Here is a 20,998-nt window from a genome sequence, read left to right on the forward strand (position 1 = left end):
TAAGCAAGCAGATATTAAGATAATGCAAACAGAAGTACATTGGAATGAGGTAAAGTTCTAGCAATTTCCCTGTAAGAAATACTGTTTTATTTAACGTGCTCACGTTTAGTGCGTAGAGGAATTGGGCTGTAGAGCGAAGGGGTTCCCCTACACCGGGACCATCAGGAGGAGAAGGTGTCAGCGAGGAGCGGGGCGCGCGTGGCGCGTGGTTTCGGAGCACCTCCGAGGTGCGGAGGCAGCTGGGGCAGATAATGAATTGGGAAAAGCCAGTCGCTGATACGGAAGATGTGAATGCTATTTTGTAGCCTTAATTTAATTTTGTTTGATTTTGGCTTTAGCGTGAGAGCAAGATTGAGGCACTTTTCATGTTTTGTCCCTGACTCCTTCCTCCTCTTCCCAATGGACAGATGTCATGAAATGATGCTCTTACTGGCAGGGGTTAATTATATGAAAACTTGATGACATCACGGCAGAGCTGTGAGAATGTCAAAATACATCTGCTGCCATATTCAGACATATTGCTCTCCCTCCTCTCCCCCTGTATCAGCTCCCCTCCCCTTCTCAAAAGGGAATGATCTCATGACATAAAACAGAAAACAACACAAGTGTCAAAAGAAAACAAAATTAGTGAACTTTTGTCTGCCACCATAGAAACGAGGATTAACTTATGTTATTCCAGAGCATGGAATGGAGACTATCTGCATGAGGATATATAGTGTATTGTCTTCCGTGAATTTTCATTTGACAGGGATTTTGGAGGCTGTGATCTTAATTAAATCTCAACTGACTCAAATAATGCATCTAAAGGCATGCAGTGTTGCGTAACCTTGCTGAGTTGGTAAACCATAAATCATCAGAAAGCTTATGATAGGAAGGGCTGCTTTGAAATTTTTTTTGTTTGCTACAGTTGGTTTTTTTTTTTTGGTTTTGTTTAACATACACTTTACTGTGCTGTACCATTGTGCCCTCCCTTTTTTAAGCAGCGTTATTTTTGCTTTTTTTTAAAAAAAAAAAAAACTCTGAGACATGCTCTGACCAGTCACTCAGCTGAACTAAAGAGAAGTCGTCAATATAATGGGATTGACGGGGAAGAAATGAAATCCCAGCGCTGGCTTTCTGGGGATCTCACTGCTCAGAGGAAGGTGTGGGTGCCTCACGTTCTTCTGCAGCTGAATGAGCCCTCTACACGTTTTAAAAGTGTAACTCTTAGCCCCACGCTGAAATTTATGCTGGGGCGTAAATAGTTATCAGACCCCACTGTGGAGTCTGGTATCGCCCCTGGGTTGTAATGGGTCACAGATGGATTATGGCACTAATGGACAGCGGGCTTTGACGTCTGCGCAAGTTGGGTTGATTTTAGGCGCGTGCAAGGAAGAAAAGGGTTGCAACAGTTGTGTGGAGAAGGTTAAAGGGGATTTTAGGCATTGAAAGTGATGTAGGGCAGTCAGAGTGATTTCTTATGCAGCATTTTAACCTGGCAATGCTCGAGCACTGATGTTGCTTGAGAATCATGTTGTTTTTAAAATACTGAAGCTAAACAAATTACTGTTTCAGTGTAAAATGCTTTGGTTTCTATATTTGTGATTGCATGCCCTGGGCAGCTGAAGGAAAGGTAAGGGGAGAAGGATTTTTGCATTCAAAAGTTTAAGGAGTTGCAAAGCTCCTGTATTTCTTTGTCGTTTTAGAGCTGCTGTAGACAAACCTAAGCTGGAAGGACACAGCACTTGGATTTACGTTATGAAAATGTTTCCCAGTTGCAAGATAACTTACTGATGTTGTTTTCTCCCCTCTTTGCTAGGGAAAAGCAGTAGCAGGCGTAGTTTTATCAACACCTGCAAAACTAGATTGTGGGAAAGTCCTGACACCATAAGCTAAATTTGTTATTGTTTGGTGAAAGGCTTGGCTGCTTTTAAGCAGTTTGTTTGTTTTATTGAAAGCAGAACTGCATTACTGGAAACTACTTTGCTGTAGTTCAGTTAAAATGTCCTTACTGTACGGTTTTTATAAGGTGCTTACTAGCTCAGCTTCGCTTTCCAGTTATAAGGAAAGGGAAAAAAATACATCATACGCTCATCTGCAGATCTAAAGTGGCCGTGTAGAGATTGGGGGGAGAAGCAGCACTGGCAAATATCTCTTCCCCAGCCTTTTTTTTTCTTTTTTTTTTTTTTTTTTTTTCTTTTTAACCTTTCCTGCAGAGTTTCCTCTGCTAGCAGGAGGATCTGTAGTTTGTGCTGAAGTTGAATGAATGTTAGAAAACCCAGACTGAGTATTGAACAAATAAGTGGAATTGCTAATTGTTCTGTGCACTAGTTTTGGATGGATTTGCCTTCATTGATTAGGTAAGATGCTCTGTTATTTGGGAGGGACAACAACCCCCCCCCCCCCAAACTGACAACGGGTTTTAATTTTTAAGCTTTATCTTGCCCTTAAATCTGAAACATCATTGTTCAAATAACTGAGAACAAGGTAAACCAACAACATCAAAAAGGTCGGCTTCTGTGATTTCTCAAGGGCTTGTTATTTTGTACTTTCCAATTCTATTTGATGTCTTGACAAAACAAGATGACACAAGGGAGAATACATTAAATTTTGATTTTCATCTAACCTGTTACAGTAGTGGCAGCTTAATTTCTTTTACTTTTTACCGAAGACGGCTTTTTGCACAATTACTCTAATTGCCACGCCACTTTATGAGAAGGTTTCTTTACGGGTTTCCCATTTGCCTTGATTTTGTGCGGCATTTTTTTGAACGTGCTTTGACCTTTAACACGGCGAGCTCGCTGGTTGGAGTGTGTCTTCATTAGAAGTAAATCAGTGAATGGCAAGATTGTCAAAGAAGCAACTGATGTTTTCTCATTAGAATCTAATTTGCACCGTTGTGCTTAGCTGTGATGTTCAGCTGTAGGTGTCTGCCGTAGGTGCGAAAAACTGCACATTTTAAGCAAACAAAGTTTACAACTGTTATAAAGGCTACAGTTGCAACCGGAGTGGTGAAGCCTAACCGAGCGTTGAAGCAGAGCTCTGTTTTGCTTGGGAAATAAACAGCATGATTTAAGCAGGTGAATATTTTTCAAGAGCTCACTAATTTTTTCAGCTGACCAGGGCAATACATGTCTTCTCAAACGCCCCAGGTTTGAAGAGCAGGCAGCTACGGGTTCGCCTCTGGCAGGAGAAAATAGGCAGGGAGTGGAGAGGGGGCTCGTCCTTCCCTAGGAATCTCTGTCGGGAGTTGCAGTTCTTAAAAATCTGCCATAGGAAAAAAAAAAAAAGTCCCTCTCTGTAACACTTCCTTTTTGCCCACATGAAATTCTAGGCATATTAAATGTTGCCGGTTCAATCACGGTCTTTTACTATTTAATTAAGCTCTCCTTAATGTATTAATGAATTAATACACAAATGTAAGGAGTCTGACATGATGATCATTCTCAGTGTATTAAGGGTGTTTGGGGGAGAGAGGGTTTCAAGGGGTTTTCAAGGGCTTTAGGGGTATTTCGGATGTTTCTAAGCAGGATTGCCTTTGGTTTATTTGAGGCTTTTTTGGCAGAATATGTTGATCTAACATTTCCTTTCCTAAACTCTGGAAAAAAATACGGATTTTTTTTTTTCTTCTTTAAACTGAATCATTATAAAATATCACCACTGTTCGGAACCATGTACAGCAGGTTATAATTTTTCCTTTCATGCTGGAGCGGGAAGCAAAAATGATAACTTTTTAAAATGTGAAAAATGATGATGATAATCTCGAGGTTGAAATCTCACTCAGCTTATTAAATGAGTATTTGGTTGTGTGTGTTCCGGTTTAGTCTCTATTTGACAAATGTTAGATGTAGAAAGGATTTAATTTATGTAAACTTTATATTTTTATGCAAATTAAATGGGTATTTATTATAGCAGAAACAATTATCCTGGCACTTAGTGAGAAACCTGGTATGCATGAGAAGTGGTAGATAAGATCAGATGTTTCATTCTGTAAACAAATACGAAAATACTCCCGTTTTTCCTCAGCTAGAAGAGAATACAGTCGAGAGCAGACATCCTGACATGCCGGGGAATGTCAGCATAGCCCATCACACTGCCTCCCGTGGGTCAGAGGGAGATCTTCCCTCCTGATAAAATACAATAAACAAAATTATAATAATAAAATGCTAATTTAATTTTAAAGAGGGTTTTCCCCCCCCTCTCTTTTAATAGGGAGTTGCATTGTTACGGAGAGAACAGTTATGCTAATGACAGACTACTTAGCTGATTTTACATTAATATAATAAACATTACCTGTCTTAATGTGTTGTACTGTATTATGGCAAAATAACTAAGCCTAAAAGTGAGATTCCATTTTGCATAATGAAACAGCACTGCAGTTTCTGCGTGAATAATTATAACGGCGGCATCTTTTTGTTGTTACTTTGGAGGATGAAATACTATGTCAGAAATGTTTTGGTCTCGGGATGGAAGCAGGTCCTGCCTTCAGCACTTCTTATCGTGCTGGGCTCTGCTCTGGCTTGTGGCATCGTGCTTCTCTGCTCGCCAGTGCTTCAGTGGTTTATCTTCTCCTGTGGCATGAGCAAAGCTGTTTGGCGTTGTTTCGGCTGAGATTTTTTTACATTTCAAATGTATCGCACATAAAAGCTGTCTAATAAGGCAGCTCAAGTTAATTGTTCGGTTTTGCCTAGCCGTATCTATTTTCATTTGTAGCCCAGTATTTTTAACTGTTCCTCAGCTCTTTCTATGTTCAGCTATGTTTTGCTCCGTTTAACTTTTATCACAAAATCTTTCACCGAAGAATTGCTGTTTGGAAATCCAAGGTGCCTGGTATGAGGACTTACTGAAATCAAGTTTGAACATACATCGCAGGAGAAAAGGATTTTCTGGCAGAGTTATTCTTCACGAATTAAGGAAATCCTCCCCATCTTCCATGCATGCCTGCTAACAGTTAACAGGACCGCAACCGTATCCAACATCGAAGGCACGTTGTGTGAAAATGGCATTCTTTTTTTTTTTCCACTTCATACAAGATTAAACTACTTGAAATTATTTAGCTAGTATTTAATTATATTAATATCACTGAAAATGGGGGAATGGAGATGATTAAATAGGACTAAATCATTTTCATCCCCGTGACCCTTGTCTGGGTTGTATGGAGGAGTGACAAATGCATCCCTGCTGTAACTCCGTTGAGAAGTTAAAGGGGAACTTGGCCCAAGTTTGTGGAAGTTTGCCTTGGTCGGTCTCGCCAAAATACGGCGTGTTTGCCGCCCTTGAAATTGGGGGTGGCGGAGGGGACTGCGGGGGACAGGAGGGCTTTGGGGGATGCGGAGGAACAGCAGGCAAAACCCTGGGAGAAATAGTGTCTGAAAACAATTGTGAGTATTAAAGACATTTTTTGCCGTTGATGGTATTAGCATGTCAGCAGGTCTATACTAGTACAGCTCCGAAAGCCAAATTGCAGCTGTATTTTCACCTTTGCTGCCAGGTTTACATGCAGCTGGGTGTCTACCACACCTCATTGTTATCAGTCAACAATACCAAAAGTAGTTCGTTAATCATATCAATAACAACAATCGTGTTTCATGTGGAAAATAGAAATAAACAACTTAAAAAAAAGAAAAGATTGATTTCTGCTCTGCATGCTAACTTAGCATTCTTTAAATATATCTGCCAGTAGTTTAATTTGAACTTCAATTCCCTGAAGGCAGTAAGACAGAATTATTTTAGTTCTTCATAAACTGCCTTCTGTGATTCATTGTTAACTCATAAAACACGCTCATTTTCATGTACTTAAACAGTTAAGCCATTTTTAAAGTTGGTTTGTAATTTTTTTTGGCAACACATTTAAGTTGACATCTGAGAGATAGAAATCTAAAATTAATTTATAGCCCTCAGTTTAGTTTTCATTTACTGTCGGACAAAATATCAGAAATAAATATTTTTTATCTAACGTAATGTAAAGTATATTGCACAGTATCTAAAATAAAGTTTAGTTTTGACTGAATACACTCAAAAAGGGACCCATAAATATTAGAGAGCTGTAGTTAAGAACTTACATGACTGTTTTAAATACTATTGATTTAAACCACTGGCTAGATTTTATGAATCAAAGTGTAATTTCCAAGCTTTGGCTATATTTCTCATCGCTAAAGCACTCTCTCTTGTGTGCCTTTAGCAGCTTTCCAGACATTCAACACGGGATTAAATGATAGTAGTTACAATGATCAATAGGTTAAGACCGGTACAATCACTCTTACCGCTAATGACCTCGGTAGTAATGGGTAATAAAGTGTGGGCTATAATAGCCTATTGCTGGTGCTGCATGCCCTTTGATTCCTAGTATTACCAGGGACTAGCTACATGAAAAAGTTGGACGTTGGGAGTTAAGAGAGTGGATATATAGGCCATCATCCTTAACTATTTAAAGTCCTCAAACCGTACGTGTGCCCACGCTTGTCCGGTGGTTTCTGGTTTATTTGAGTGGGTTTGTAGAAGGTTTCTGTAAGTTGCTTTCGCGATAAGCTGAAGCACAAACTTTGGCTAAACGTGGCTGTTAGCCGTTTATAAACGGGAGGCAGGACCTTCTTTAGAGGCGCAGATGTGGTGTGAAAACGTGATTTCAGATGGTAAAATGAAGTTGAACGGATCAACTCAAACTCGTACTCCTAGGTGTGCCATATTTATATTAAAAAAAAAATCTATTTTTTTTTCCTTGCTGGTTAAGCGCTGCTGTTCTAGCGAAGAATGTGCAGCTAGGAGATTCTTCACCGGAAGGTACATGGCCAGTTTTCAAAGGTAGGGCCAAATCCTTAGATTTATCCCAAGATAAACGTGCAAAAAAGCCATGGAAGTGAATGGGAGTTGTCTCCGCATAGCTGATGGCAGAATGCGGCCCTTCGTATTAATCACCGATGTGTAGGGTTTACAGCACCCCACCCTATTCCTGTCTGTATCCCTGCTTGTCGTCATAAATCTGACTGAAGAGTATTTGTGTTGTCTATCTTCCAAGAAGGGCACAGAAAACATACTTAAACATGCTTCCTTTTCTGTTTGCTCAGTCCAACTTCAATGAAAAGTAGTACAAACCCGAGGGTAAAGTAAACTTCTCTGGGGATGAGAATAATGAAGGTGAGTCATGCTTCGGGGCGAAGATAGTGACGGCAGTATTTAATTAAATAATTTTCTACTCCCAGAAAAGTTTTTAAAAGACTACGGATTAAGATATTCTGAATTAATGGGATTACCCATCCTGATGACTCAGTGTCCTCGGAGCTGGTCCTGCGTGGCCAGGCGGTGGCACAGCGCGGCGGCCGGCGGTGGCTTTCCCAGAGGCACGGACAAGCCACGCCGGCCACGGGAGATCGGCCGCTGGCTTCGGTGGGACTGGCATTTGTCCCTTAATTAAATCTTCATTTGCCTGCGTTCACACCTGCCTGGACCACATTAGGTATGTGGGAACGCGCTGTGCCACGGGGAGTGAACAGAGGACCTCGCCGTGTTTGCGTTCATGGGATGTCGGAAGCGTGCGAGCCTCTGCTAGACTTTGCTCAGACAAACGTTTTCAAGGCAGTTTCTGGCCCTGGCACACAACATGTACACAACAACACGGGGAGATGTGCAGTGTACATGCATCTGACCTTCAGGAACCATTTTTAGTTCATCAAAATTAGTGATGCTGAGAAATCAGGACATCAGTGCATAATGACTGTGAAATTAGGAATGAGAGCTTGCTATGCAAATGACAGGACAAATCATGTGAAAAAGTCAAGATAAACTGCATATTAAGACATTATGTTACATAAAATTAATACTGCATTTCTCTCTTGCTTACTACCACACTGGAAGGTTTTTTTTTTTTAAAACTCCTTTATCTTCTGATCAGCTATTGTCTGCTGATTTTTTAAAAAGTGGTGCATAGAAAAAGTGCTAAACATATTATTACCTTTTATTGTAATACATGAGATGACAGGAGATCCTTTTTAGCAAAGTATATCCTTTACTGCTTTTAGGTTTGTGCTTGTCACGTATTTGATTTGAAACTATAGAAAAGTAAGGTGCTTAAATATTACTGTTAAAACTCGTACGGGTTTTGTCTTTTCCTCTATCATTTTTTTTCCTCCTTTTCTTTTCCTTTTTTGGGGTGGAGGGTAGAGGGGTGGGTTTCTAGGGAAATAGTCTTCTTGCATTACTAGGACTGACAAAATGGTTCTCATGTAGTCTGCAAATTAAACACAAGTGCAGTGATTATTTTGAATAGCTAAATTACATTCTAGAAAGCTTGCAGAATTCATAGCATTGTCATTAGGTATCCGCTTGAATACAATTTGTGTAACCTTGGCCAAGACAGCCTGTCATTTTAATGTCAGTGTTTTATCTGAACAAGACATCATCCTTTCAGATACAGTGTACAGGTTCCTCGCAAAGATGCCCGTGCAGAAACGTGTTAACAGTTGCAAATATGAAATGCTATCAAGTTCATCACTGTAGCTGTTTGTCACTGAAATGTCATGGAAAGCGGCTTTTAATGGTATCTCACATAATATGAAAGAATTGAAGACATCTGTATGCTGGGTGAATATGGAATGGTAAAGACATCGTGGTAGGGCCTTTCTGTTAAAATTGCATAGGAGTCTAGTGCTGTTATTCACATCACTGAGCCTTCCTTCAATTTTCTTCAAAACCTGTTGTAATAGGGTCTAGATCCCATCAGCGCGGGATGCTCGGCTGTTGGATTTCTGTACGGAAGGCAAGGGCTTTCTGGGAGGGAAAGGACCCGGTTGACGGTTTCTTGTAAAAATAAATAAAACTTAACAGGCTTTACCATATTGCTCGTTTTAAAGAATTTGCATCGCAATAATGTTTTGCAAAAGGGGAATTTAGTCGCCGGGAGAACGTGGTCGGTACCTCCGTGCCCGCTGCGGTGGGCTGTGAGGACTCTCGCCTTCAGCACCCTCGACGCCAGGCGTGGGCTCCCCGGGCGCGGGGATGGTGGGCGGCGCGGAGGGGCTGCGGCGATGCGCTCTGACCCCCTCTTTGCTCTCCTCTGGCGTTTCAGGTTCCAGTGTCGGTGGCTATGATGACACCTCAAGTGATCACTCCCCAGCAAATGCAGCAGATCCTCCAGCAACAAGTGCTAACTCCCCAGCAGCTCCAAGTCCTGCTCCAACAGCAGCAGGCACTCATGCTTCAACAGGTAATTGTTTTCTTAACAGCTGCTCAGGTGGCCCCTATAGATACCGGAGGGCTTCGCCTCCCGAAATGTTCCTGGGGAAAGAAGCTGCCCACGTCTCGGGCAGCAGCCATGCTCCGAGATGAACTGACTGCTCTTTTGTTTTTGATTCTAGAAATAGCTACTGGAAACAAATCCAGGGAGCAGTGCTAGGAGTGTTTCCAAGATCAGCTAAATAATACAGATGCATATTTAAGTGTCAGGACTTCAGCAGATGTCCCTGTTGCTTTTGCCTGCATCCCCCAGAAAGCATGGTGTGCCCTGACTAATTGGAATAAACAAGGTAGTAGGGCGATAGTTCCCATTTGAGACCTCGTTATGTCCATCTGGAACCGCAGAGGACTATGGAAACGGTGGCAATAAAAGTGAAGAGGCTTGCAAGCCTTAATCTGTTTGATTTCAGCCAACGTATGCCGTGCGGCGTGGCAGCGTTTCTCACAGCCCGTGGCCCTTTTTCAGCGGAAAGTTGGCCACCGACAAGCCCCGGGGCTCCGTTATCGTAGGCTACGGCACGGCGGGGGCTCTCGAGTCCCGGGCAGGTGTCGGCATCCGCCCCAGCCCGACCTTGCCTGCTCCCTCCTGGCTGCCAGGCTCCCTCCTGCCCGCGCCGGAGCGCTGCCTGCACGGCGCACATCTGGGGAGCGGGGAGGAGGAGAGTATTTCCCAGGATGTCTATGCATGTATTGAACAACACTTAATACAGTCAAACCCTATCATTTAGAAAGCATGTGTGTTTCACAACAGAGATTCGCCAGGCTCTCTCAGCAAGGGCATTTTTGCTTTGTTGTTACAATCAAAGGTCATTCCTTGCCTTATTTTAATTAGTTTGTGTAGAAAATGGTATGTTTTTCATCAGTTCATTTTGGAGATTACTTTTCAAACGATAATGCCAAGAATAGTCAGTGTGCACTGAATTTATTGTTGAGTTTCAAACTAAAGGTCAGACCATTACAGATAAAAGGATGCTATTTTTCAAATCACAGTTTGTGTGTTACACCAAAAGGGACACTGAATTGGCTCTCCACTTTGTTACTTACCATCTTCCCTTTTCTTTGTAGCAGCAGCTTCAAGAGTTTTATAAGAAACAACAGGAACAGTTGCAGCTTCAACTTTTACAGCAACAACATGCTGGAAAACAGCCTAAAGAGGTACAGACAATACCCATTTTACTTTCAAACCACAGATCCCCGGGGACTGTCTAGTGGCTATTAAACTGTCATTCATCTTATAAATGATTGCACAACTGAACTGACTCTATCGGGTCTCAGCTTTCAGATTTAGAGTTATTGTCCTGTTTTCGCCTGTATTTTCCTGTGCTTTCCATTTGCTTGCTGCCACATATTTTATAGCAGGGGACCATGCCTTGATGTTCAGTATGAGTACTGGAGCAAGCATCTAGACTTGTATCTTGGGAGAGTGCTTTTGGGAGTTAGTTATGTTGTAAAGGGGAGGGGGCAAGGCAGCAGGCCCAGATACGGTGCTGTCCTCTCTAAACAGCGCAAAATACCAACAGACGCCGAGTTTGGGCTTGCAGCTTCCAACCGGAGAGGTTCTGGTTGCACGTTCCTCGCAGCACGGGCTTAGCAGGAGGGCCCGCACTGGAGCAGTAGCGGTGGGGACACCGAGAAGCAAGGTCCGAGAGGCAGAGGCAGCGCGGGAACGATGCCCGCTGACAGCACGTCGTGCCTGGGTGCTGCGGGCGGTGCGTGGTGGCAGGAGACCTCGCTCTGATGCCACCGCGGTCCATGGCAGGAACGGGACAGGCCAGGGTGGTTTCTGCCTGTCCTTTAAATACAGTTTCCTTTCAAAATACCTGTCATGTCCTAAACTTTGTTTGTTGATTTTGGTGTGCTTACATTTAATTTTGCTGTAATGCCCTTTATTTTTAAGGCGCCGAATTCACCCCTCTAGTCACAAGGAGTTTGAGACTTTCGTGTTTAATCTGACATCGCTGCTGGCTTAGGTAGATCCTAGAAAGCTGCCTCTCGGCACCAGACGCTGCGTGATGTCCTGCGATAGCGGCAGCACTCGTGCGTCGCTTTGCAAGTGGCGCCGCTCGAAGCACGCACCGATTTCCAGCCCCCTCCCCGAAATTTCGGCAAATTGTGCCACCTGTGCCAAGTTTCAACCCAGAGTGAATTTTTCCGGCTGAGTTATAAACCCCTGAAAATAGGGGGGGTTATAATGGAAACGCTGACACAACCTTAACCATAGCGCGCTTACGGGCGCCACTATAATAAAAAGGGAACAGATTAAAAAGTGTCTAAAATGTAAATCTAAAGGACTAACAGTAATTAAAATGGAAATGGCACAGGGAGGGAAGGCATGTAATTGTGAGATATCACTGTGCAGAATGCTCTCAGCTTTGTTTTGCTGGCTGTTTTTCTAATTCAGTAGGGCTTACTCATCAGTGGCAGTTCAATGCGCGTTAATGACTCTGGGATGCAGGCATCACTCTGGACAAAGAAATGATTATTGTGCGGTCAAAAGAAGTTCAAAGACAAGAAGGGAATTTCAGTTTTTTCCTTAGAGATCCACATTCAAGAGCATATAAATTAAGCCAAATGTTAAAAACCACAGTCTGAAAGCTGACTTCAAAGTCACAACTCTCTAATTAATGAACTGCGAGCTTCAGTTTGGACAAGTCGTGGTTTGATGCGCCCATAAATCAACATGACAGGTCTGTTTCACAGTCTCAGACAGCGCTTGTCATTGAGTCACATCAGATGTAAACACAGCAGAAAAAAGAGGGAATATGAAGGAGGTGCAATTGATCAACAGAATTGGTAAAAACCCACTTTTGAAACGCATTATGCATGATCACAGGAAATGGCGATAGCCTCAAGAGGCTTTCTCCTTCTGCTGTTGCTTTTTTGAATCAGATTTCTAACAGCCTTCAAAAGGGAGAATAAGAATTATGGAGCTTCTCCCCTGTGGCTGGCAGGCAATAACCCCCTGTTGTTATTTTGTGCTTCTTTCTTTTCAAAGGCGTCAAAATTTAGTTTTTTAAAGATCTTTAACTCTATATTTGAAGACAAACAATAAAGGGCTGCCACTGTCATTCTTATCAGTTACCAGGGATTGTATTTTTTCTTTCTGTTGCCACTTCTTATTAACCTCTTATTTGGTCTATTAGACATAGTTTTGAATGCAAGCCTGCATGCTGGGAGAACATGAAAGTTCAGATGAGCTCAGAGGGCAGATAAAGAAATTTGAAGGGGAAAGTTACACAGCAGAATGAACGATAAAAGTTAACTCTTCTAAATTGCTGTTGTCAGACAGGAGAGCATCTCAGACACAAAGATGAGGGCTTGGAGCTTAAAGAAAAAAATACTTTGTGTTAAAAAAGACGAGAAGGGAAGTTAGACAATGTGATGGCATTTCAATATCTAACACACTGATTTACTGTGGTCACACTTCTGATATTACACTATCGAAAGCAACAATAAGAAAGGACTCCTTCCTGTTTCAAGAAGAGCATTTTAACGCTATATCTGTTAAGAGAACAAGGGGCCCAAGTCTCTTCAGCTTTTTCTAGGGTTTGGGGGGGGTATTTTTGCTGATGGTTTTAGTAGAGGCTCGTTTCAGCCATGCGTTTCATCCCGCAGGTTTGTTCAGCCCCGTTTTTCCTGCTTTAAGGAGGTTATTCTTGCTAAATTAGCATGCAAGCGCTGGTCTTTTTTTTTTTTTTTTCCTTTCCCCCCTCCCTCTCGTACTAAAATCTGACGGTCGGGTCACATGGCGAGCAGTGCCGTGGTGGGGACCGGCGGCTGCCGTGCTAACGAGGGCTGAGTTTGTACCTTGACAGATGGAACAAGTGTATTCATGTACCGCATCCCCCAAGTCATTTTGCGAGTGCCTTGTCCTATTGTACCGTCGTGAAAGAAGAAAAACACAACGCATCTCCCGAGCCCCCCTGGTAAAAGGGATCCGGCCCCCAGGCAGGCTGGCAGACGGACCCCAGCGAGGGTTCTGGTGGGTTTTGCTGGAGGGCGGCGAGCGTTGCCCAGTGCCCGTGGCGGGAGCGGGAGGCGCCGGGGCGAGATGGCAGCCCTGCGCCCGGGGGCTGCCTCCCCCCCGGCAGAGCCGCGTCCCCCCCAGGCACGGGGGGCTTCGGAGGAGGATCCCGCTGGGTGCCGCGGCGCTGGACGGAGCGGGGTTGTTTTCCGAACAGGGCCGTTTGTCCTCCGGCAGTTGTGACAGTTTATGTTAGGCAGTAGGGAGTAACCTAAGAAAGGAAAACAGACCTTTGACAGAAGCTTTAGGGAGGGGATCAAAAATGCAAGTTTTATCAGGATATTTCAGCATTTTAACACTGACTACTGACCTGACAACGGGACTGCACTGAGACCTTTTTTGTATGCATTCAATTGTGAGAAGTAAACAAACTGCCTTGTATCCTGTGTTTGGTAACTGGGTGGGGAGCGCAGTTTGGCAACGTGTCTTGCTTTTAAATTCTTTCTTGGACAATGGGCCTTGTATACTTTTATATCCTGGCTTTTCAAAGTAGAGAGTGTTCAAGAGCTTTTCTTAGGATAGCTGAGAAGACAACCAAACGGGCATCAGTCGATTTATGTAAAGGGTTTTTTTTTTTTTAAAAAAAATGCGAACTTTACGCTTAGATGGCAAATAGGTAAAACACAGCTCACTGTAACTAGACTTTTATGTAATACCATTTATTATATATACATATAAAAATATATTAAGTATTTATATTTAGAAAATGAATATTTATGGAGGCAAACATTCCTTTAACTCTTAATAGAGCTGTTGCTGGGGCTTGCATTCGTCCGGTGCTGTTGCAAATAGTTGAGCAAGTGGATCTGTCCGAGCAAGCTGTTGCAAAGAAAGGAGAACTCTCCGAGTTTCAGAATATCTAAACACCTATTTGTTTAACTGTGTTCTCAAAGTCCTAGATTTTCTTTGGAAAGAAGATAAATGAGCTTTCCTGCCAGTACAGCCGTGGGTATAGAGTTGGTTGCGGTATTAAGGTCGGTGGGACATGGTGGTACAAGAAGGCGGGGGCCGAACCCCTGGCTGGGGTCCGCCAGTCCCGCTCCGGCAGCTCCGGTGGGTTTTTTTTTCCCTGCTTGACACCAGCAGGGAATGGGGCCAGTGGTCCACTGGCTCGGTGTCAAGGAAGGGCGACAACAAGCTTGGGATCTGGCTGGGGTTTGTTTGTGAAAGTACGCAGTTTTGTAAGAGTTAATTTTCTTTCCGTAATTGTTAGCCATAATGTGTATAAGACCTCCACCTTGATATGATTCCTAGCAGATTAGGGATATTAGATAATTTCCTTCTATTTATTGTACTACTGCACTGTATTATCTTTCTATCACTCAGATAATTACTAAGGAAATCTACATTAATTTTTTTTGGCTAGCACAAGGAACTGCTAAACACTGGCATGATGTATTGATGTTTTACACAACAAAAGTTTTCCTCCTGTCATTGTACAACAAATAAAAAGATATTTATCAAAATGCAAAGCCTTTCATGGATTTTAAAGAACAAAGCAAATAAAATACAAGATGAGCATGGAAGCAAAACCTAGAGGCTTCCTTAACTGAACAAAATTAAGGACTCTGAAGCCTGGAGTACTGTACATATTAAACACTCACATTCAAGTAAGATGTTGTTTGCTAAATTATGAATGTGTGTAATTAAAATCTAGTGGCTGTTTCTATGAAAGATTTACAATGTTATTTCATCGTTTGTCATGGCTAATTAACAATATTAGATGAAGTTTTTCTTCTTCAAAGGTCTGATTTTTTCTCATTTATTTATGTCAGAAGTGATAAACAGAGTAGTTAAAAGCTTCTCTGGGTACAGTAGTGAGAAAAGCAACATGTTCTTTTACACCTCGAAGGTTCAAGGTTCACATCCCTGTGGAGTAAAGCAACTCCATCTTCTTTCTAGTGAGAATAATTAAAATTTTCAAAGTGCAGAAGTAGCAGCCTTAAATACAGCACAGAATAATTCCGAACGTAACAGAAAGTGTTGTGGGGCTTGATGGATGAATAAGAGAGAGAGTAAGTATAAAATACCATAAATTAAGCCAGTCGTATTGCCTTAATAGTTGAGACAACCCTTGCATGAGCAAACAGAGCACAGCGCGGGGTTGTTTTTCATTACATCGAAGTGTGATGTGATCGTGTGGTGCAATTCTCATGTTGTACATGTTCTTTGCCTCAAAGAATTACCCAGGACTTTTCACAGCTGCCAGCAGCGTTTGCTTTACCCACCACTGAAACGCAGCCACTTCTGGGGTAAAACACGACCACGTGGACCAAGAAACGCTGCATACATTTTTAATTGGGATGGCAGGAGGGGTTTAGGTAGGATGAAAGTAACCGCTGGAGGTGGGAATTGACTGCAGCCCTGTGGTTAGCTCTAGCACCTAAGCGTGCCTTGGGGTCTTTGATATGGGGTGGTGGGCTCGCTAGCTTGCCTTGATACCGGGTGACTGCGATCAGAAGTTGAAGTGTGCCAAGACGAGGAGCCCTGTAGATCCTCTTTAATGCTTCGCTCTGTATTGACAAATGTGCATTTTTGTTTTTTTTTCTTTCTTTTCTTTTCCAGCCCCAGCAACAGCAGGTGGCTACGCAGCAGTTGGCCTTCCAGCAGCAACTCTTACAGATGCAGCAGTTGCAACAGCAGCACCTCCTGTCTTTGCAGCGTCAGGGGCTGCTAACGATCCAGCCTGGCCAGCCTACTCTGCCTTTGCAACCCCTTGCACAAGGTAGGTGAGGGTTTGGGAGCTGCCGGCTGGCTGGCAAAGAGATAGCAGGCGCGCACACGCACAGAAAATTGTCACTCAGGAAGAGAGAGAGAGATCTCATAGGCTCATGAAATAATAAGCACAGAAAAATCCTGACAGGCAGGGTGGGAATTATAAAGATGTTTTTTGGGAAGGGCAACACTGAAGTCGTGGACCGCTCTGGCTAGCGGGAGCGGGCGGTTTGGAGTTCGGATTCAATTTGCACAGCTATAGCCGGTCTGGTGGACTTGAAGCTGCTGGTTGTACTGATCTGAGCTTGAAATCCTTCACGGGAGGCATCTTAATCGATTCTGGGTGCTGGGTTCATGGCTAAGGAGAGTGTGAGAGCAGCTTTTCCTTTTTTAATCTGTTATTTGGGGCCCTGTCTGGTTCCAGCCCGGCGAGGAGCCGGCGCAGAGGAGCTCTGATCCGCAGGCTGCCGAACTGTGGAAATGTGATTGTCCATCGCTGGAGCTGAGCGGGAGAGGTGGCCGTGTCTGCCCTCCGAGCCTGCTCGCACGGCCTTCGTTTACTGCCTGTGTGCATCATAACTTCATTCCTCCCTCCACACTGAGGCAAACTGGGATTAACTCCATTTACTTTTAATGGTGTTACTGACAATTGGATCCTCCTACGTCTTTATTCAGTCCTGCCCTCTGCAAGGAGTTAACTGTTTTGCTGAAATCCCTATTTGTACTTTTTTTTTTTAAGATATTGATACATTGAAAGCAATAACTACTTAAATACTTCTGACAGTGATTATAACCCGGGGTTTTTATTCTCTCTTTTCCTCTGGCTTGAATTTATTATTTTTGTTTTAAACTGGGTTTCTCTGCAAGCCTTGGGACTTTTTAACAGACTTGCCTGAGCTGGCTGCGGTGATTAAGGCAGATTGTTCCAAGTTGGCATGGCTCAGGGAAGACCAGGTCTTTCAACCATGGTGCTGGCATTTCTGAATAATCATGCCTTTTCCTTCCCTTGCCCCGTAATAAATTTAAACATCCACCTCAACAGCTTGAGTCAGCTCAGGTTGAACGATTTGGGCTCTTCAAAGCAGCCTTAGGGCTGCTACTAGTGCTAAACCATATCATGAGTTTCCATTCAGCTAAATGGGGGGGACGGGACAAAATTGCTTCAGTTCTTCACCCGCCTTTTTTCTGTGTAGCTGCAAAAGGAGAGCGAGGCGGCTGGTGAATATTAACTTGTATGGATAAAGGGAGACAAAACTGGGGAGTGGAGTCTGCTTTGCCAGGTGGCTGGCAGGGTTTATTTAGGCTTATTTTTGCCGGACCCACAAAGGTATTTGAGCACCTAACTGCGGTCTTGAGAGGGTAAGCTTTTGGGGACCTGCCACCTCCCTCTGCAAGGCTCGGTTTAGCTTTCCAGCATCCCAGAGCTGAACACCTGGTCTAGACGAGTCCTGTGCGTGGGTCGGAGGCAGGTGGGCGGGAGGGCTGGGAGCTCAGGATCAGGCCTGGGGTGGTAGTCGGTCAGGCACCGTCGATGCGCGGTGTGATGGGGAGAAGGCACGAAACGAGTCCAGGAAAAAGGGCATGTAGACGAAACGCCATTTATACTTGCAAAATGTTGCAACGTGCATTAATTACACTTCAGATTTATTGTTGGAAGCATCCCAGGCTGTTCCCACACACCCACCGGACTCAAGCTTCAACCTTTCTAATTTTTCCCACAGCTCCTATACTATTAAGTTTGCTCGGTAAGGTTCATTGTATAGTACATCAGTTAAGCTGTCCAAAGGAGGGCAATTGGGCAGTGACAAGACACGCTCATGTGTAATGTGAAAGAAATGAATGTGGTGATGCATGAAGTGTAATCTGTGCGGTAACACATCGGAGACACCAGTAGGTAATTCAGCAGTCGTGGCATTGATTGATATGGTTAGCAGGGTAGTGTAACTATTAGTCCTCGCGGAGAAGCGTATTTAAAACCTAAGGGGTGCCGACTTGCACGCTGGGGACGACACGAGCAGAAAGGGCTGGTTCTTGCAGGGAAATGAGCTGCGGGCGCCGGGGGTGGCTGGAGCCGGGGGCTCGGCGGCGGGAGGAAAGAGTAACTTGAGGATTCAGGCAGGTTGCAATACAGCACGATATTTTATTTTTTTTTATCAGAGAGACGATGGCTTAAAACTGATGTCATTATGAGGTTTAAATCAACTTTCTGCTTGCTTGAACATGGTCACCTGGGTATGGAGGTACAAGGACACAAAGAGGTTGAGCAACTCTGTTTGTCTTTGAGCCGCTGATACCTGGGGTTGGGAAATTGAGTTCCGTGAGCAGTAATCTGTCAACTGTCCCCACAACATACATTTTTTAAACCTGTGCCTACATTTCCTTTCATAATGAAGGGGACTAGTTGTCCTGAAAAATGCAATGAAGAGCTAGGGCTATAGTTTAAAATAATTGGTAAGGTACACTTCTTATTTAAAAAAAAAAAAAAAAAAAATTACATCTATCATGCCCTTCTGTTTTCAGAGCAGTTTGCAAGACTGAGACAAATACTGGAAATGTGCATATAAAAAAAAAATCATCCCTCTAGTAAATGTAGCTATGAATTCGGTTAAAAGCATTTTGCTTTTATTCTTAAGTATCTGTAATAGTAATAAATGTTTCTAAGGAGAGAATGCTACTTCATAAGTGGTTTTTTTGTTATGTTTTTAGAACTAATACATTGTTTAAAGCTGTATTTTAGTTTCATTCTAGTTTTTAGTGCTTGCCTATTGTCTTACACAAAATAGCACATCCTTTAATGTTATATTTGTGTAATCTTTTCTGCTTTGTATTTAGACACATCTATAATCTAGATTTTACATCTGCACATAGTAGCAATTTAAAAATAAACCAAATTTCAGCAGTGTTCTGAGCTGCGAGAGCTAGATCTTTAGTGTCTGCAAAATGAAACTGCAAATCACACTTCAGATCACCAGTGAGTGAAAATAATAGGACTGAGACATCTGGGTGCCTGATTGCTCCCGTCGATTTGGCAGTTTCAGGTCTAAATCCCGTTACCGTACGTATGAAGTTGCAGCACCAGCAGTAGCGATCTCGGGTAATTGCAGCGCAGTTCTGGGAATCTGACTTAAAATTTAGCTCTCGCTGTTAAAATGAAACTGTTAAATGGTAAATTACATAATTTATTGCAAGTGCTCGTGGATCTATTTGACTTGCTTTTACCATTTGTTCTATTATTTTATTTAACCATTTTGCCGGATGAGTAATGAGCGTACCTTTCCGCTGCCCAGTTTGACAGGCTAGTTAGGAATTCTCTCCAGAATTATTCTAAAAGAACTAAATTTGGGGAAGGAGGAGGAAGGGTTTTTTTAATTCTATTTTATTAATCAAGTGATGCCAGTGATGTGGTCATTTTTAAGCAGTGGGTCGTGTGCAGACGCGTATGACATCACAGTTAACTCTAATTTAATGTCACCCAGCCTGAAATCCTCCTTGTTATCTCCAGCATTTCCCCCCTGCCCCCCCCAGTGGGTGGTTTTTATTTTTCTTTCAATATGCAGTATAGTTGTCATTAGTGCTAATATGAGTTACATATAGGAAGGATAGATATTCTATAGGAAGTTAGACCAAACCCCTTGACTTTTAGAGGATCTACAGCGAGGTATAAATATTATGTGTATGTATATTTTAACGGCTGTAACACTTGCAAGCTTTTCCTTGGGATAAAGCATTAGTAGATCCAGAAGTGACCGGGAGAAGGAGGCCAAGGAGAAGAGAGTGGGTGCTAGCCTGTCTCTTAATTAAAAACCTGCAGAAATCCAGATAAGGGGGTGGTGGCAAAAAAAAAAAAAAAAAAAAAAAAAAAAGGCCAGTTATTCTTTCCCTATTTGCTTATTCTGGAAAATAAAAATAGGTGTCGACTCATATGGTCTCATATCAATATGTTATCATCAACAGACGAGTCTATTCACTATTGTTTCAATTGAGTAAACAGTGGTGGAAGGGTCAGCCGTGCTCCCAGGTAATTGTTAGTGCGCAGACAGTCCTGTCAAGCGTGTTAGATAAAAATACATCCCACACTGTCACTTCGCAAGGTGTTTGAAAATAATAGCCCCGGTACAGCAAAACAGGACATAGGCTTGTGTACTGACCTTTTTCTTTGTTTAATTTGCTCAGAGGTTTAATTTCAGGGGACAAGTAATAATTGAATATGTCTAATAACTAAATGCTCATTTGGGACAAAATCCATCAAAATGTAATTGGCATTTGGGTCTGATGAAAGGAAAATGACGTGGCTTTAGAGAAACGGATGTGTCCTAAGAATATCTGATCACTTAATGTATAAATTGAAGCCTCTTTCATAATATATATTAATTGCAGATACTTAAGGATTTTAGCATTTTTTTGTAGTGAACCGTTACCGGAGACCAACTGTTTTTGTTAATGCTACTCTCGGAAAGGCGGGGAAGGTTATTGGTCTGTCGTGCAATAATTTACTCCTCTTTGATATGCAAACGATCCACGGTGAATATAAAAAAATCCTATCAGACTCATTTCACAGTTCTTAACCACTTAGATTCTCTGGAGTCTATCGCCTCATTAGACCAGTGCTCTCCAAAGCTAGCATAATTAAAATCTTTAACAGTTTAGCAAAGTAAAGATGTTTGGCTGATCACGTTGAGATGATTATCTATCCATTGTATTCTAAATGACAAAAATAAATTAAATTTAGACCTTGGCATTTTTTATTATGTGTTTCAAATGAATATAATGCATACTGCCTTCTTTTTTTTTTTTTTTTATTTCAGTACCTTAGGTTTGGTGAGGTACATGCCTGTGTGAGCTGCTGCTATCCGCTCAGAAAATGGCAGGTTTCCTTAGGATGGCTCAGTGCTACAATGCGCTGAAACAATGAACAGTCATCCAAATGACGATCTGGGAGCACAGTGATGAGAAACCTCTTTAAAAACACACAGACACTGGCTTTTATTATTTTTCTTTCCCCTGAATATTTAAGTGATGCGTCTCTACTGCTAATTTTTTCCCATGGCCTTC

At 42.6% G+C, this 20,998-nt stretch overlaps 1 protein-coding gene across 17 annotated transcripts in view; it reads left to right on the forward strand.

Moving 5' to 3' along the window:
* The window catches only part of FOXP1 (forkhead box P1), a 389,271-nt gene that overhangs the window by 304,206 nt on the left and 64,067 nt on the right, over window positions 1–20,998 (forward strand). For 15 of the 17 annotated variants that reach the window (XM_075158627.1, XM_075158622.1, XM_075158623.1 and 12 more), the window contains 3 exons: window positions 9,041–9,178; window positions 10,273–10,362; window positions 15,797–15,956. In XM_075158627.1, the coding sequence (XP_075014728.1) occupies window positions 9,041–9,178; window positions 10,273–10,362; window positions 15,797–15,956 (388 nt within the window). The remainder of the gene's footprint in view (window positions 1–9,040; window positions 9,179–10,272; window positions 10,363–15,796; window positions 15,957–20,998) is intronic. The other 2 variants (XM_075158636.1, XM_075158637.1) reach the window with 1 other exon arrangement.

This window comes from Calonectris borealis, chromosome 10, assembly GCF_964195595.1.
Source record: "Calonectris borealis chromosome 10, bCalBor7.hap1.2, whole genome shotgun sequence".
NCBI lineage: Eukaryota > Metazoa > Chordata > Aves > Procellariiformes > Procellariidae > Calonectris > Calonectris borealis.